General features: G+C 34.2%; 1 protein-coding gene across 5 annotated transcripts in view; it reads left to right on the top strand.

Annotated features, from left to right (window-relative positions):
* CSMD3 (CUB and Sushi multiple domains 3) overlaps positions 1–17,529 on the top strand; it is a 1,246,643-nt gene that overhangs the window by 1,196,468 nt on the left and 32,646 nt on the right. For all 5 annotated transcript variants that reach the window (XM_032316321.1, XM_032316320.1, XM_032316319.1 and 2 more), the window contains 4 exons: positions 9,121–9,300; positions 10,837–11,010; positions 14,577–14,750; positions 15,855–15,928. In XM_032316321.1, coding sequence (XP_032172212.1) covers positions 9,121–9,300; positions 10,837–11,010; positions 14,577–14,750; positions 15,855–15,928 — 602 coding nt within the window. The remainder of the gene's footprint in view (positions 1–9,120; positions 9,301–10,836; positions 11,011–14,576; positions 14,751–15,854; positions 15,929–17,529) is intronic.

The following is a 17,529-nucleotide window of genomic DNA, read 5'->3' as shown; positions in this document are numbered from 1 at the left end:
TGATAGTTCCCAGAAATTCAACTGAAAAGATAAACCTTATACTGAGTATGGATCATTCCTTTTAATAATTTGGCTCTTTTGTATTTGTATTTCCTGAACGACTGGCTCAAATGAATCACCCCAGAGGAAGATGCTATCAAAGTCATGTCATGTCATGTCATATCTGTGTACCTGGAGAAAGTCACCCGTAGTTACTCTCTTGCCAATAAAGATTGGGTGCAATGACCTGGCTGTTGAGGTGCCTCATGGGTATTGATCTTTTCAAAGGTGAAGGCAGATGATAGCTAGGAGACTATTGAAATAAGCATTGAATAGAACATATTAGCCATATCTATAAAAGCAAAACACTTACCAGGTGTTGAGTGGAGTCAGTAAAAAGTAATATTCCTGGCCCTGTGTCAGCCTCAGATAATGTTACATTGAATTTCCTGGGCAGATCCTCACAGACTGAGCAGTGTTTTGATGAATACTCAAGGAGCTCTCTCCCTAGATCTCTCCTAGATCTCTCCTTTTTTTCTGTGCATGTTTTCTCTGGTACTCTGTTTCAAATTCTATCCGTTTTGTTGTCTCCTGACTCTCATATCCATCTCTTCAACTCAGGGAGTCAGCTGGGCTCTGCATGGGTTTTTTCTCCCTGTGCCAAAGCCTGGAAATTCTTTTAAGGCAGTAAGATGGGGCAGTTGGAGGACTCATTTGCTTTTGTCTCTCAAGGATCACTGTGTTCTGTGCATTGCTGCCTGATAAAACCTGGTCGGTCTTTCTTTTCTTTCCTTCCTTCCTTCCTTCTCTCTCTCTCTCTCTCTTTCTCTTTCTTTCTTTCTTTTTTTCTTTTCTAGTTGTTTCAGGTGGAGAATAAATTCTCCCTGATTTCTCCACTTTGAAGGAAAGAAATCCTTTTGCTTACTTTGCAAATGTCTCATTTGTTTGGTGATGCTTAAAAATCTAACAATTAGCAGATATGCTTTACTTTCCATACTACACTATCCCATTTGAGCCTTTAGAACTGTAACTGCTATCTCTTAATCATCAGCTCAAATGACGTATTTTGGTTAAGTCTTCTCAAGACACGTCTTCCTCATATCCCTTTTAGCTAAAAGTGCTCTCTCCATGCTGTATAACTTTTTTTCTTTCTTTTTTTTCTGAATGGCAATGACTTATACTGTTAAACCATAAACATCTTTTTGAAAAAAAATTTAATTTAATTTAATTTTTTTTCAGTGTTCCAAAATTCATTGCTTTAAGCTGTAAATGTCTTAAAACAATAGTGACCAGATCTGTTTATCCCAGTGACTTTCTAAGGTGGAGCACAGGACTGAAATGTTGGCTCACTGAAATATCTCATTTGAGTTTTATTTTAACTATGACTATACATGACTTATAATTTCATTCCATTTTAAAATGTTTATAGAAAGGGCTTGTAATTTTGTAGATAATAGAACACATAGATTCTGGAAGATAGTATGCATTTAATATATAATTATCAAATAGACTGAGATAATGAATATATTCAGAGTAAAGGAAATCAATCGAATAACACAGCTTCTTTTTCCCCCCACAAAGAATAACAAATTAATTAAGTCAAGGATAAATACCTAAGTCGTTTACTTAAGATGCTAAACTTCTATAATTTAAGAATCTAAGATATTGATAATGCTTATATGTGGTTATCAAACTGAATCAGAACCATTGTCTCAGATTTCTTCTCATTAACTTGCAGGGGAAGTCAATTTAAACACATATTGAAAGAACCATGTAATTTTAGATCTGGAAGAGATTGTATCATAGACTTGTACATGTAGATCAGGAAACTGAGATACCAAATTATTTAATTGACTTGCTGAACAGTTATTTCTACTCATACATGGATGGAATTTTCCATTCAATTTAATTATTTCCTATATATACCAGAAAGGTTAAGTTCAAATAATAAATATTTATAATAAATTTTTAATTAACATAATTGCCTTTTGTAGGTACTATTTTTTTAGCTTCTAAACATAAGGACCTATATAAGAATTTGAAATGAATTAAATTACGTATAAAGAAAATTTAAAATGCTTGAACTAAATTTCCAAACCAAAGCCTTAGCAGCAGTTTTTTGGCAAACCCACCTTAACAAAACAAAACTTTCCTTTTTTTGCTTTCCAATCAAATTGTTATTATTTTTACTCATAAAAAATAGTATCTGTCACTCAGTGTTTATTGGTCCTTAGGATTTGTGCTAGGTAATTTACACAAATTCTCTCATTTATTTCTAATAACAGATTTATGAAATGAATACCATTAGCCTTTCTGTTTCGCATTTGAAGAAATTGTATCTTATAGAGGAAGCACAAATGTCTTCTTCAGGGTAACACAGTATACATAGGATCTAAGACTTAATCATGTTTATTTGACTCAAGTTCATCTCATTCTTTCTTTTTGTATTTTTCCTTCTCTTTGTTTTCTTGCTTTATTTTCTATCTTCCCTAGAATGGTCAAGCATATTTGACATGGCAATGTAGGACATTACCTATAATGCATATGAAATTGTTTCATTAATTTATAGCCTACGCTTCTCTAAATTTTTTCAATTTCTCTGCATTTACCAATTTGAGTTTTACAGAGTTATATCATCCTTAATGAGCTGGCCACTTGTAAGATTTATTTTTGTTCAACATTCCTTTCTGCTTAAAATTAGAATTTTTCTATATATCTTGTCAATAATTTTATTTGTCTCAAGATGAATGTCCAAACATAAAGTGCAAATATATGTTAATAATAAATTTTTAAATCTTGCAAGAGATGAAATATTTTGATGTGATGAGTCAAAGGGAATGAATCAAGCTACAGTTGAATCATATACGTAATCAATGACAAAGTGGAGCTGCTAGAATTGGAATAATATCAGCTGAAAGAGATAAGATCACCAAGACAGATGATATGATCCATGTTTCGATATAGGATGATTTGAATATGAATTAAGAGGGACACTTGAGGAAATTAATAAAGCCCTTAAAATATAGGTGAATGAATTATCCACTTACAATGTTGTGGTGAAAGTAAAACAAAAAGAATTAAATTCTGGATTAAATTAAATTCATTAAATTTATTTATTATTTATTTTTATATAAATTTTATATAAATTTATTGTTATTTAATAAATTTATTAAATTTAATTAAATTAAATTTGGATTTTTTTCTATCTTTTTTAAGATAAAATTTTGGTCACTCTGTTTTTCTCCTGGGCTTGTTATCTCTAGGAAACTGCATAGTGAAAATCAGAATGGTCATCTAATTTTTAGAATGTAATTTTATTTTTTAGCTTATAGCAGTCTATTTTTTATCTGAAAATATAGAAATGTGGCTATATAAGGTAATCATACTACTTATGGATTCAGTTAATAAAAAAAATTTACATAAACTCTATTATCTTTGGGTAGTTTCCTAGGATCTGAGAATAATGAGTCCAGTAAGTAAGATCTCTGGTCTCTAATATTTCATAGGGTGGTAAAATAGCATCGGTATTCCAAGCAGTTTCACCCTTTTGAGCATTTTCCACCAGGGTGATTTTGCAAATGTACATTCATTTGCTTGATTGGCCAATAGAAACACACACATTTTCTTGATTGTCCAGTAGAAACACACACACACACACACACACACACACACACACATTCTTTTTCTGTTCTTAAAAAAAAAAAAAAAAAAAAAAGAACAGTTCAATCAATCCCATGGGTAAATTTGACTTGTTCATTTTAATGATTTTTGGAAAAATTTTTTGGAATAAACATAATTTAATAATAATAGTAATGCCCCCATCCTCCTCAGTCCGTACCTAGCCAGAGTAAAGATGTTAGTAAAAGGGTAAATTTTCCCTCACATAAATTCTACCTGCTAATATTCAGCCAGGTTAAGATTATAAATGAACTGAGAATAACATATTTAATTAATTTTTCTCTAAAAGATGCCTCGCAAACAAGAACTCTTTCCCTCTTCTCCAGACAAGTCCTTTATGAGCCCACTGCCAGTTCTGGAGTGGGAAGCTTCCCCTAAATAAACTAGTTTTGTCTTGGGTAGGTAAAAGAATATATCATACGATCAAGGTCAACTTTGGCAGAGGAATTATGTTGAGAAAGATCCATGAAACTAAACCAAGCTGGAAGGAAGATATTTGCCGTAATACCAAGTTCATAAAAGTACTCTGATTGTACAATTTAGTGAAGTTCTTTTCTGTGATCTTTAGAATGAGAGAAAATATCTAAAACTAAGCACACGTTAAAAGTCATTTAAAAAATGTAGTAAAGGATTCTTACCTTTTGATGTCTTAACAGCCAGAGCCACCTTTGATACCCAAGACACGTAGTACGTGTAGTATTTAAGGAAGAAGATACAGTCTGCACCAGGACAGGGCTTGTCAAGGGCAGTAAGGATTGGCTTTCAGGGTGAAAAAGAAATACATTCATTTGTTTCTTGGAATTTTTTTTTTTTTTTAACCCACTAGGATTCCTTCCAAAATGATTAATGCCCTTTATCTGACAGGTCTTGGCATTTGGGCCAAGGACAGCATACTCAGTCAGATCCAGTGATAAATGAATCTGAGGCTTTTGTTCCAATAACCAGGAACAAAATCCTTACTGGATCTTTGTTACCAAACAGAATTCTCCAAGACTTTTCTTTCTTTCTCTTTTGTAAAGAATGGTTAAGGGAGACGGAGCTACTCTCGCACAGGAGAAAGCTGGAGAAGATATCCCAGCGTGAAACTGGGTAAAGTGAAGCTAAAAAAAAAGTCATCTAAATCTCCTTATGGAGAGAGAGCTATCTCACAGTGCAGTGGTTCTCAGACAGGGGTGATTTTGCTTCCCAGGGGATAGTTGACAATGTCTGGAGATATTTTTGGCTGTCACAGTGTGGGTGAATGAAGCCTGCTATCAGTATCTAGCAAGTAGAGGTCAATGCTAAACATTCTCAATGCATAAAGCAGCCCCCTCCATTCGAAAATTAGTTAGTACCAAATGTCAGTAGTGCCAAGGTTGAGGTTGAGAAAATCTACTGCCGAGATCTAAAAAGGAAACCAGTGTTTGAATTGGGAGATTATATAAAACCAGAAGCATTATCAGAGAAATGATCACCTTTCTGGTTCTTTGCTCTGCTATAGTAGAATTATTTTATGAACCTAAAACCTGGAAAAGCAAATGTGTGATTATGTCTGGGTGAGAATTTCCATTACTGCATGTCTCTAATAGGAAAAAAAAAATGAGGTTAACTCAAACATCCAGAGTTTAGTTACATAAACTATATTGCATGTATATCCAAGTAAGGGAATAAAAGTGTGGGCAATGTGACCCTATTTTATTTAAAAATGCATATTTATAATCCTCACTTAAGTTAAAAGAGAAAGTGGTTTTGAAGTGGCATAGACTAGAATTACAACAATTATGTTTTATTTTTAGCATAGAGATTATCTACTTAGATTTATCATAAATGATGCCACATGGGCATCAATTGCATGATAAAAGCTAATAAGAAAAAACTCCCAGAAAAACAAATTCAAACCTTTAAAACAATGTATATTTTTTTGAGAATTTGAGCTCATTATTCCTTACATATCATTCACATATTTATTCTTTAAACAAATATTTACTTAAACTTTTATAGTGAGTGATGCACTAGATGAGGCTCTGAAAATATAACAGTGTAGAAAAGAGACAAAACAATTGTCTTTCTGGGGTTTATTGGTGTGTGTGTGCACATGTATGTGCCTGTGTGCTTAGGGGTTTTGGTGACCTTTGAAAAGATTTTTCTTGCAATGAAACATAGCATTCCGTTGTCATGCCCTGATGTCTCTGAATTTTAAGGTAAAACCCTAAAGAGCCCCTCTTCTAAGGTTTTGTCCGAAAAGACCAAAAGCCTCTTTTTTGTTGCTAAAAACAAACTGATGGTAAATGAATTGACGGGAAGAACAGGTACTGTTTACAAAGACTGTTGCTATTGGAAACTGCCTCTTTGACTGGCCTTTGCTTCACAAGGAAGACACCAAACAAATCCTTGGGAAGCTGTGGTTGTCAGGCATTTCATTCACGATGCTCCCACAATATGCAAACTCTCTTTTGGTGCCTCTTTGGAAAATAGACCCTCTGGCCTCTTAACAGTGGCTGCATCTCAGCTCACTGTGCCTTAGGATCAGGTTAGCTGTTCTTTCTTGCCAGGCTTCTGTTTCCATCTGCAAACCATTACCTAGAAAACAACAGTGTGTAGGTGTGCGCCTTCATTTCCATTTTCTTAATTGGAATATAGGTTAAAAATAGAAAAAGACAGAAGGCAAAATGAAAAAAAAAATCAAAGTCTTAATACTCACTTTGAAATAGTTGTAAATTTTGAAACAGAATTTCAAAACTGAAATTTCGAAGTGACATTCCTGGTAAATAAGCAGGATTTGATTTCTTATTCAACTTGGTTGTACAATTTAAAAAGTTGTTTCCTCTGCAGTAATTGAAAGAAGAAAAAACTGTCCTATATGCAAAATTCTTATTAGGAGTCAGACAGAAACACTCAATGAGTGTGATTTTAGCAAACTGTCTCCAGGGCTCTGAGATTATCAGGTGAAGTGCCCTGAACCTTGTTCTTTAATTTAAATGTCATTATTCACTGTCTTAAAACTTCTTAGGCTTAGTGGATTAGAATAATATGAAAGAAATCTTGACATTCATAATTTTTAATGGTAAATTAATAAATACAATGTAATTGAAGTTCTATTAAGGTCTTCCATCCCTTAATCTACTTTTAGTCTTTGACCCTAGATCTCCAAAATACATCTCTAGTCTGATCACCCATCCTGCTGGCACCCATGAGATGATCAGGCAATCCTTGCTAAATAATTAATTACAAGTAAAAATGAAAGCATATAGCCCAGATTCACTTCATGAAATTATTTACCCTCTTATGAACAAAAAGATTTAAAAGGCAAAAAAAAAAAAGATACTGAAAGGCAAGTAATCCCATATATATATTTTTTTTAAATCTCCAGAAAAAAAAAATAGTGTAACCTTCTGAATTTTCCTTTTTTCTCTTAGTTGATGGAAAACTTTTAGACAATTCCTTGTCCAAAGCAAGCTTAAATCATGCAACTCACACAGCAAATTTGCAAAACAGCAAACACTTTTGTGATTTATATATAATCTTTGTTTTACCTTATTATTAAATATCATATTTAAAATTATTTATGTTTTCTCTGCTGTCTCAAGTCTTCCTGAAACTTCTGGTGTGGCATCATAAATGATAATATTGTATATGTAACAGAGCTAGCTTTATGGGCTAAAATAATTAGGAGAACCTTGTGCTCCAAAGGGTCCGTTGCTGGGGTTTAATGCTCTGTGATTGCTGTCTTAAAGTTCTTTTTTTTTTTTTTTAAGATTTTATTTATTTACTTGACAGACAGAGATCACAAGTAGGCAGAGAGGCAGGCAGAGAGAGAGAGGAGGAAGCAGGCTCCCCGCAGAGCAGAGAGCCCTATATGGGGCTTGATCCCAGGACCCCGGGATCACGACCTGAGCCGAAGGTAGAGGCTTTAACCCGCTGAGCCACCCAGGGGCGCCTTTCAGCTTTAAATTTGTATTTTGTAAGTGAAATCTACTGAGACAATGGAGCATGTGCTGAGGGCTTGGAGACTCTGTTTATGCGCAGTCAGCCTCTCTGCCTCCCTGTCTTCTTAGAATGGGTTACAGGCCATTCACCCTCTACCATGTGGTATCCCTGGCCTTGCCTGACCTCCCCATTCTCACTCCTACTCTGCGGTCATTGATGCTCTCTGCCCAACCAGTCCATGGTGTCATCAACAATGGGAGGCTCACATTGCAATTTTCTTCCACCCCTTTGTGAGGGCCTGGATGCAAGCATGAAATGGGTAGAAGTTGGGGATATTTACAGAGTCTTAGAGCAGAACAGGGCAGCAGGTGTCCCTGTCTTGGGCTGGCAACAGCAAGGCATATTTAGTAAGAACTTTATGTAGGCCTCTCACTGATCCCCGATCCAGAAAGCAAATGCCTCCCAGAGTGGAGGTTGCAATTTCTTGGAGGTCATTCTTTCACTTGAGCTGGCAATGAGTTGGCGAAAATGGTAAATTGATTTCTCTGTCCCTAGCTTGGCATTTTCATTGCCACAAATCATGTATCCTGCCCTGTGTGTAATAGATTCACATTTTATAGCTTATTCATTCTTTCATTTATTCAATAGGAAGTATTCTTTTTGAACCTAGCATTGTTTTAATTAAAAACTATCATGGGGTGGGGGACGCCTGGGTGGCTCAGTGGGTTAATCCTCTGCCTTCAGCTCCAGTCATGATCTCAGGGCTCTAGGATCGAGCCCTGCATCGGGCTTTCTGCTCAGTGGGGGAGCATGTTCCCCACCCCAACCCCTGCCTGCCTCTCTGCCTACTTGTATCTCTATCAAGTAAATAAATAAAATCTTAAAAAAAAAAAACTATTATGGGGGCACCAGGGAGGTACATTTGGTTAGGCATCTGACTCTTGATTTTGGCTCATGGCATGGTCTCAGAATGGTGAGATCCAGCCCTGAGTCAGGCTCTGTACTGGGTGTGGAGCCTGCTTAAGATTCTCTCTCTTCCCCCCACTTGTGATTTACCCATACTCTCTCAAAACAAAAAACAAAAAACAAAAACCCAAACTATTATAATATCCAGCTGAGTAACACTGTGAAGAAAATATGCTCTCAGTCTCCCAAGCCTGATCAGTTAGAGATTTCAGTTGCCATATATATGAATACATAGATTTCAAATGTTATATTAGAAATCTTGACTCTATAGGATGACTTCTCCATGATCCCCTAATGCATATTAAAAGGGGTTACTGCATCAGAGTGCCTTACAGTACAATAGTTTATTAACCTAGCCTCTTCAGAGTCTAAATGACAGTTTCTGAACCATATGCATAGAATCTGTAATAAGCATACCTGATCATAATCAGGAATTCCCAGTGTGTGGCTTAAATATGCTTATGTTTTATGATTAAAAATGAGCATGATAACTAATTTTCCCTACTTATATATTAAGTATGCCATATGCTTACTACTTCTCTCCATTAAATGGTACATTAACCATCTGCTCTTCTAATCCAATACTGATAGTAATCAGTTGTGGAGACCCAGGTATACCAGCCAATGGACTGAGATATGGAGATGATTATGTGGTTGGACAAAATGTCTCTTACATGTGCCAGCCAGGCTATACAATGGAATTGAATGGTTCCAGAATTAGAACTTGTACAACTAATGGCACATGGAGTGGAGTAATGCCAACTTGTAGAGGTATGATAATTTCTTCAATATTATCAGTGATAACTGCTGTATATTTACTTTTTAATGTGAAAAATGTAAAGTAAGCTTAAGGAGCATTTTTATATTATTTCATTTTTTTCTGATACTGAAAACGACTGCTGTAGTTTTTATTTTAAAACCATATAGAAAATAAAGAATTTAAACTATTTCAAGAAAAATATTATATCTTATTATGGGTAATGACAATGATTTTTAGTGCATCCAAAACAACAAAAAGATCATGTGCTCTGGTATGTACTCACCTTCATCATTTATATTGATTAGTGACTATTTAAAAGAGAATATAAGCTTAATGAATTAGAATTTTAACTTGATGATCCACTTGGGTCAAACAACTCAAAGATGGGAAAAAAAACTTTCTGTAACTTGAGATAGTCATACTAAATTGTAAAATTAACTCTTCATAAACAACATGTTTCTTAGTGCAATCCGAAATAAATCTTGTTGTCCATAGAGGCATAAATTTGTTACTTTATGCTATTTATTTTTTCACTGGAGATATGAGTTTTTTGCCAATTTTTCTGATTATTTATGGAATACTGTAGATGTAATATCAGGCTATTTCTATTGTTTTATAATAATACTGAGATTTCTCATTCAGATGTCTTTCTAAACATCTGTGAATTGACAGTTTAACAAAAAGAATAGTTTCAATGTGTGTCTTCTTCTTCTGATTACACTGTTTCTAAATCAGATCACTGTATATATATAGTTAATATATGCAAGTATATGAACACACGTCTTATATTTAGAAGTTATTTCATACATCATTAATTGATTCTGTTAATGATAATGTAACTCCAAGAATTATTCATATATGTTGGTGGTCATACAAATAGACATTCCTCATTTTTAGATTTTGCAATGTGTGCCCCTCTTTTTCTCTTCATCTCTGTCATGTTATCCTACCCATCTTTCCTTGAAGCCAGCTTATAAAGCAAATTTTAAAATAAATGTTTAAACATTTAATAATTTATTTAAAAACTCTAAAATAAATTTAATTTGTTGATAGAATTTAAATGGTTGATAGAACCAATTTGGATATTTTAAAGAGATGCCTGATGTAAGTTTTTTCCAATGTCACAGAATTACTTACAAATTCCTTGTTGACACTATATATAGCCAAACAGCCCTGATGTTCAGGCTGTCTAAAGGTCATTGGAAAAATAATTTTATATAAAACCAATAATTTATCAGTTACAGTATACTAGATGGAAGGTCACCCTCTATTTGCTTTCCTTAGATGTCAGGCAGCTTGTTATTTTCTAAGAGTATCTCTGACAACCAGTAGCCATTATGTTGCCAAGAAATAGTCACATCCTAGAGGGATTAATTCCAGGGATGTTTCAGGACTACTACCAGGAGAATAAAACATGTCACACCATATTGTCCTCTGAAAGGTTAAATTAGCACATATGCTTCTTCTGATGATTTTTTTCTTTTCTTTTTTTTTTACACCCGGGATATTTCAGCAGCTGTGTCTAATCACTTTTAATGTAATTGCAGCTGTTACCTGCCCAACTCCTCCCCAGATTTCTAATGGAAGGTTGGAAGGAACAAATTTTGACTGGGGCTTTAGTATTAGCTACATCTGTTCTCCAGGCTATGAACTATCCTTTCCTGCTGTTCTGACCTGTGTAGGGAACGGTACCTGGAGTGGGGAAGTACCACAGTGCTTACGTAAGTATAATTTCTATACTTAAAATTGCATTTTCCCATGTCCACTCTCTTGAAACTAGACTGAGATTATAGCTGTTACTCAAAATTTTCAGATTTTGCTAAAACAAGTATGAGATTGTTAAAGCGCATTCTGAGGCATAATTAAAATTCAGTAGGAAATCATATTTATCAGTGTACTTTCCCTGTAATCTTACTGTTATGTTCTTTTTGATCTGATTCTAAATATTAAACTAAACTGTTTTGCTTGCAACCTTCTTAAAAAATTATTTCTCAAATTAAAGACATTAATATTCATTCTACTACTGGAGAAGTTATTCTTATTTTGTCCAGTATGTCTCAACTGAGTGCTCCAATTTACTCCCAAATTTCTTTCCACAATAAATCCATGTTACTTGACATGGTCCTTCAAATCAAGTTCTTATGATACTATTTGTCATGATAATGCTTGTGATTATACCTAAAATGATTAGGGTAAGCATGGAGAAGAGGGATTAATATTTTCTTACAGGAGTCACTTTACAATATATGTTCCAGCAAGTGTCACTTGGAAATTAATTTGGAAGACTGCAAACAAAATAAAGGTCAGCTTTGTGTTTTACACAAATTATTGTAGCACACGATACGGGCAGCCTTCATGCTGAGGTGTCTAATGTGATCTTGTTCCTCGCCTGCCCTCCCTTCCCTGCATGGGGTAAAGGAGCTCCCCACCTGTCCCCATGGCCTTGAAGTTAGGCAGATATAACTGATGAAATGACGTGGAACCCTCCAGGCTTCTCATTCACAGTGGAGACCAAATTGCATATGGGCTTCTGTGCCCTTTGTCTTCTTTTCTCCTGATTTTATCAGATGCTACTAGGTCATAGAAATTGTCCCTTAAAACTGTGTTTTATGCTGAGGATCGTCTTAGAAAAGACCAATGTGCTCTAAATAAGAGTAGATATTCCATGGCTACCTCAGAATAGATAGGGACAAGGAGATTTACAGAGAAGAGTTCATGATAAAGTTTGTTTGATACAACTGGGAAAATCTCAATCAAGAAATATCTTGCTATGGTATTTTATCTTTTGGTTCTATTAAAATGCACATAATAATAATATACTATTGATGTTATATTATAACTATCCAAATGTAATTGGGCTCACTCTGTCCAATCATTTCACATATATGATTTATGTTACATATAATGGAACTCGTAGTAAGTGTGTTTACTCATGACATTTTAATTGGTAATGACACTTTGGCTCAGAGAGAGGAATCAAATTGTAGAGTCACTGTGTGACCCTGTCATCATTTAGGGGACCCCCTACATTGTTATATGGCCTACAGTTTGCACTGCCACAAAATGAAAGAGTATGAATTCCAATTCAAGGTAAACTAAAGAGTTAATGTTCTTATCCATTTATAGCCAAATTCATTCATTTTAGGGACTTTATAGAAGGGAAAGTCCTTTCTCTTTCATTTTGTTCAAAGTATGTCCTTTTATCCTAAAGTTTATGTCATTGTGAACTGAAGCCTTTTGAAAATAAACCCTGTATCTTAAGCCTCTAAACTAATAGGTTGTTTGGTTTAGTACATGAAAATCTACAGATAGAAACCAATGGAATGATGAGGAAGTGAGGGGCAGGCAGGGGGCAAGAGAAGAGCTTATGTGATTGCATCTCTCTCCTTTCTTTTCTTTGTTGAATAAAGATTAGAATCTGAGAGGAATGACTCAGCAGAAGTAAGTGAGAGAAACACTTCAGAAGTTGGTTGCTAAATAATTTTACAGTAGAAATGATTACTAAGCTGAAATGCCCATTGATAATGTTCACTGAGAAAACAGCCATGGAATTCAAAATGTGCTAGAGACACAAAGATTAGTGAGATGAAGACCATGGCCTCTAAGGTTTGATGTTATATCGCTAGAAATGATGTTATATTACTAATAGCAGAGAAATTTACAATATTTAGGAAATAATGAAAATTAAAACAAAACACACTAAACAGATGTTTATTTTACCTGTGTTACTTTTCTCTGAAATTTTCCCCTGTTTATTTCATTGAATAGTTATTTCATAATTACTTTTAACTTTAATTCCTTTAAAAAGAAAACAAAAACTTCCTAAAAAGAGGTTTGAAAATTCAGGTCTCTTCTAGAGTCTTGAATTTCAGGAAGAGTCTCTCTTTGTACCTTGAGCTTAAGACTGAGGTATTCTGTTATTAAGGTATTTATCCATTCCTGTTTGCCTGGAACATTCCTAGTTTATTCCTGTTGGGATGTTACTGTTTCTTTGCCTTATAAGGGGCATAACCTTTCAGGTGCCGAATCTGCAAATTTATAAAAATTGAGTATGCTTTAAATTGGTTAAAATGATAAAAAATATGTTATGTATTTTTACTACAACAAACAAATTGAAAACATATGATAACTTTGTCTCGGTTATCTACTAGATTTGGAACCATCTGATCTCATCCCTTATACTTCTGCATGCTCATTCTACTCCAGCTTCACTAGCCTTATTTTTCCCCCAACATGTTGGACATGTTTCAGCATAGGGCTTTGGCAGTGCTATTCCCTTACCTAAATGATCTTCCTTGGGCTATCAGCATGGCTAAATGCTTTGCTTCCTCCAGATCTTTCATCAGTGATGGACGCCCTTGCCACCTTGTTTGAAACCCACCCCAGCTCTCACCATTTATCACACCCAACATACACAGTCCATATCTCCTTCTTCCCATACTATTTCTCCACATGGGACTCACTACCTTCCCACATGTTATTTTTCTACTTATTATATTTATTTATTCTTGTTTGTTTCCCTCACATAAATTCCACAAGGGCAGGGACCTTAGTTAGTTTACCAATAAATTTAAGTGCCTAAAACTTCTTAGAATAGGTTCTTTTAGTTGTTAGGAAATATATGTTGAATGAAATAATGTATCCAATTTGTTTACAAATTCTGTCAAGATGGTATCTTCAACAGTTTTGGAACATTGAGATTCCTCGGTTTGGTATAGATTGGACTCTATTGGGCTTCTTAAATCTTAAAAAAAATAAAACTAGAAAATCCCTCACCATATTACAGAGAGGAAGACAGCAAAACACTGGGGTATGAGCTTGAGTGTTCAACAGATTACAACAGAACAAATAAGTATATCTGTTATATACATATAAAAAGAGCATTCTGGAGAGTACACCCCAGATCATTATGGGCTGACTTTCTGACAGAGCTTTCTGTGAATCACATGCCTTTTCAGAAGTACCCCAACTTCACACTCAGTTTGTACAAATGTGTGGTTTGATTCTGGTCAATACAAAACAACAACAAAAATACAAAAAATTCTGTAGTTATTAAGGTGGTCTACTAGATGGAAAACACCTCAATTGGACTTTTTTCAGATATTATGCTGAGTCGTACATTCAGTATTTACTAATTGACAAAAGCTAAAAAAGTTTCTTTGGGATACGTTAATGTGAATAACATGTCACTTTAGTTCAATAGTCCAGTTATTTTCATCACTTTTCTAAACTGTTACTTTGATGAATCCTAAATCCGTGCTATAAATATCTTTCTTTTCATTTCCAGCAAAGTTTTGTGGTGACCCTGGTATACCTGCCCAAGGGAAAAGAGAAGGCAAAAGCTTTATATACCAGTCAGAGGTTTCATTTAGCTGCAATTCTCCTTTCATATTAGTGGGATCAAGCACCAGAATATGTCAAGCAGATGGCACTTGGAGTGGTTCATCACCTCACTGCATAGGTAATATTAATTAAAGGATGATTATTCTCAGTAATTTTGTAATTACTAGATACTAGTAATGCATTATTAGTATGTATGTATTAGTTACTTTCTCTGTCCTACAAACTACAGTTGGTTAAATATGAAAAAACAAATGTAAAATATAGAAGCAATTAGAGGACTCTGAAAATGAATACAATTAAAGCATATGATGTTGTATTTAGCATTTAAAACTTCCCAGAGGAACACTCAAAATAACTTTCTTTGTTTATCAACAAATTGAAAAATAAAAAAGCTTTTAGATTCATAGCATTAAGTACTAACATTTGTATATATTCTTATGATTAATGAATCATAGTCAAACGATATTAAACTTGCTCCAAAAATTCATAAAAATGATACATTGATGGGGCACCTGGGTAGCTCAGTCAGCTAAGCATCCAACTCTTGATCCCAACTCAGGTCTTGGGTTCAAGGTCCTGAGTTCAAGCCCCGCACTGGGCTCCATGCTTGGCATGGAGATCACTTAAAAAAAAAAGATACATTGATTTCATCATGGCTTTGAGCACATTTCTACAGTCTTAAATTAATTACCATGTTTGGTAAACCAACCAAATAATCTGCCATAAAACTAGTCAACTCAGACACTACTAGTTTCACCATTTTTATACCTGAATCTCCTACAGGTGTCCATGACAAATGAAAATAACTAAATCCTGTTTCTGGACAAACTCTTACTTCTTGAGGGGAATATTATCCTACCTGAGATTATAGTTTAGCAAAGTGCTTGAGCAAACGTCTTATATTTGTGTTCTTTTTTCATAGCCTTCATTTTTCCTTAACTTTTTTTATCCACAGAGTAAGTTGGATATCAGTTATACTTTTATATTAGAAGGGTTCAGATTTCAAGAATTGCATAATTTGTGTAAATTACAGTACACCTGAATGAGATTAGCAGGCTTCTGTCCATGGGAAGATGCTATTAGATTTATACTCTTTATTATTACCCATAGTCCTTTTCATTAAGCTCCAGATCACTCAAAATTGTTTTGTATGTGAGAAATATACATTTAAATAACATTACAAATTTTAAAGGAATATTATGCTTATAATCTTCATTTTTAGAACCCACCCGTACCTCATGTGAAAATCCAGGAGTCCCAAGGCATGGATCTCAGAACAATACATTTGGTTTTCAAGTGAGTACTCCCAAAAATATTTCTACTCAGTATAAAACTAGATCGAAAGGCTTCTTTGATTCATGTGCATATAATTGTGTTGGTTCTTTGATTCATGTGCATATAATTGTGTTGGTAGAAACAGAAAACATGCTTATATCTGTATTCATAACTGTATAAAAAAGGGTAAAAGGCAACAAAAGCTTGGAAGTAAAAGGAAATTAGGAGAAGATAAATATGGTTTAAGAAAAGAGCCTAACTGATCATAACAATAAAACAAAAGAAAAATTGAAGACAGCTGTGAGCATAGGAAAATCCATAAGTAATAGCTAGAACATAAGAGAGGGCTAAGTAAGAAGAAATGAGGGAATGAATGGATAAATTCTAAAGGTGGATGTGAGAGAGTGAGGAATAGTAAAGATAAAAGAGCTTATTTTGCAAACATATAAAAATATGGTTATTCAACAAAGCAATTAGACTAAAATATGTCTATCTTATAATGTGTGTATAATACTAAAGTATTTTTAAATATTTCCACGGACATGGGAAATTTCTGAGAAAGTAATTTATCCACAATTGCTGGATTGTTACATTGGAATTCTTCAGCATGCCCAGTCATGTGGGGCTGACTTTCTTATTTTCTCTTTTTCTAATTTAGATTTTATGTAGAGATTCAGCAAGTTTTTCATTACAGGGACCTTAAGGGAGCCAAAGTGCATACTCACCCCATGAGGAAATAGCCAATATACTCATTACCCAATTGCCTTATGTTGCAGACTTTTCTAAATTCTACTATTTTGTGTGAAATTCAGTGGGAACTTGAAAAACATCAATTTCTAAAGGAAGTATTCATCAAAGGTGCCATATTTTTGTTGCTAAAAATAGTTTCCATTTATCTACAGTTCAGGCACAGTATGAACATTGATTTGGTAGCATTTCCAATTCTCCCAGTTTGCCTCAGGGCTGTCTACATAATACAAAAGTATAAAAAAAGGTGTCTCAGTCTCCACTATATTGGTGTTTTCAGAAAACTTTAGATTCATATCTTTATTAAATGTTTTATCAATTGATCTAAATCCTGAAAAATGGACAACTCATTAAAGAGAATTAGTCCTCATCATATAGATGAAGAAACTGGAACAGAACATGACTTGGCTTTGATGACCAAGCAATCAGTGACAGTATCCTGAGAGAACACAGAATTGTGATGTTAAGTGTTTGTGCACTGATTCAGGTGATTTTCTGAAGAGTGTGAGTCCTTTCTAATACATACCCTTTGAAATAATGAGAATGGAAATGGGTAAGAATGAATTTAGTACAGTCATCCAATGAAATGAATAGAATCATTTATTCTGCATTATAAGAATTCTATCATAACCATTAAAAAAAGGTATCCCAAAGTTAATCTAACTCTAAAAAATATTATTTGACAATAAACATGCATTGGATCATCATATTCTACTCAGATAAATATGAATAGACTAGAATTTCAAATATGATAAATTTTATATAATTACATTAGTCTTTTTTAAAAGGACAAATGATATACTGATTATGTTAAATTAGGGACTTCAGCTTTCTTACATGCATATGATTAGTTTGTGTGTTTATATGTATATATA

This window comes from Mustela erminea, chromosome 16 (genome assembly GCF_009829155.1).
Source record: "Mustela erminea isolate mMusErm1 chromosome 16, mMusErm1.Pri, whole genome shotgun sequence".
NCBI lineage: Eukaryota > Metazoa > Chordata > Mammalia > Carnivora > Mustelidae > Mustela > Mustela erminea.
Note: the sequence above shows the minus strand (reverse complement) of the source record. Positions and strands in the feature narration are given on the sequence as shown.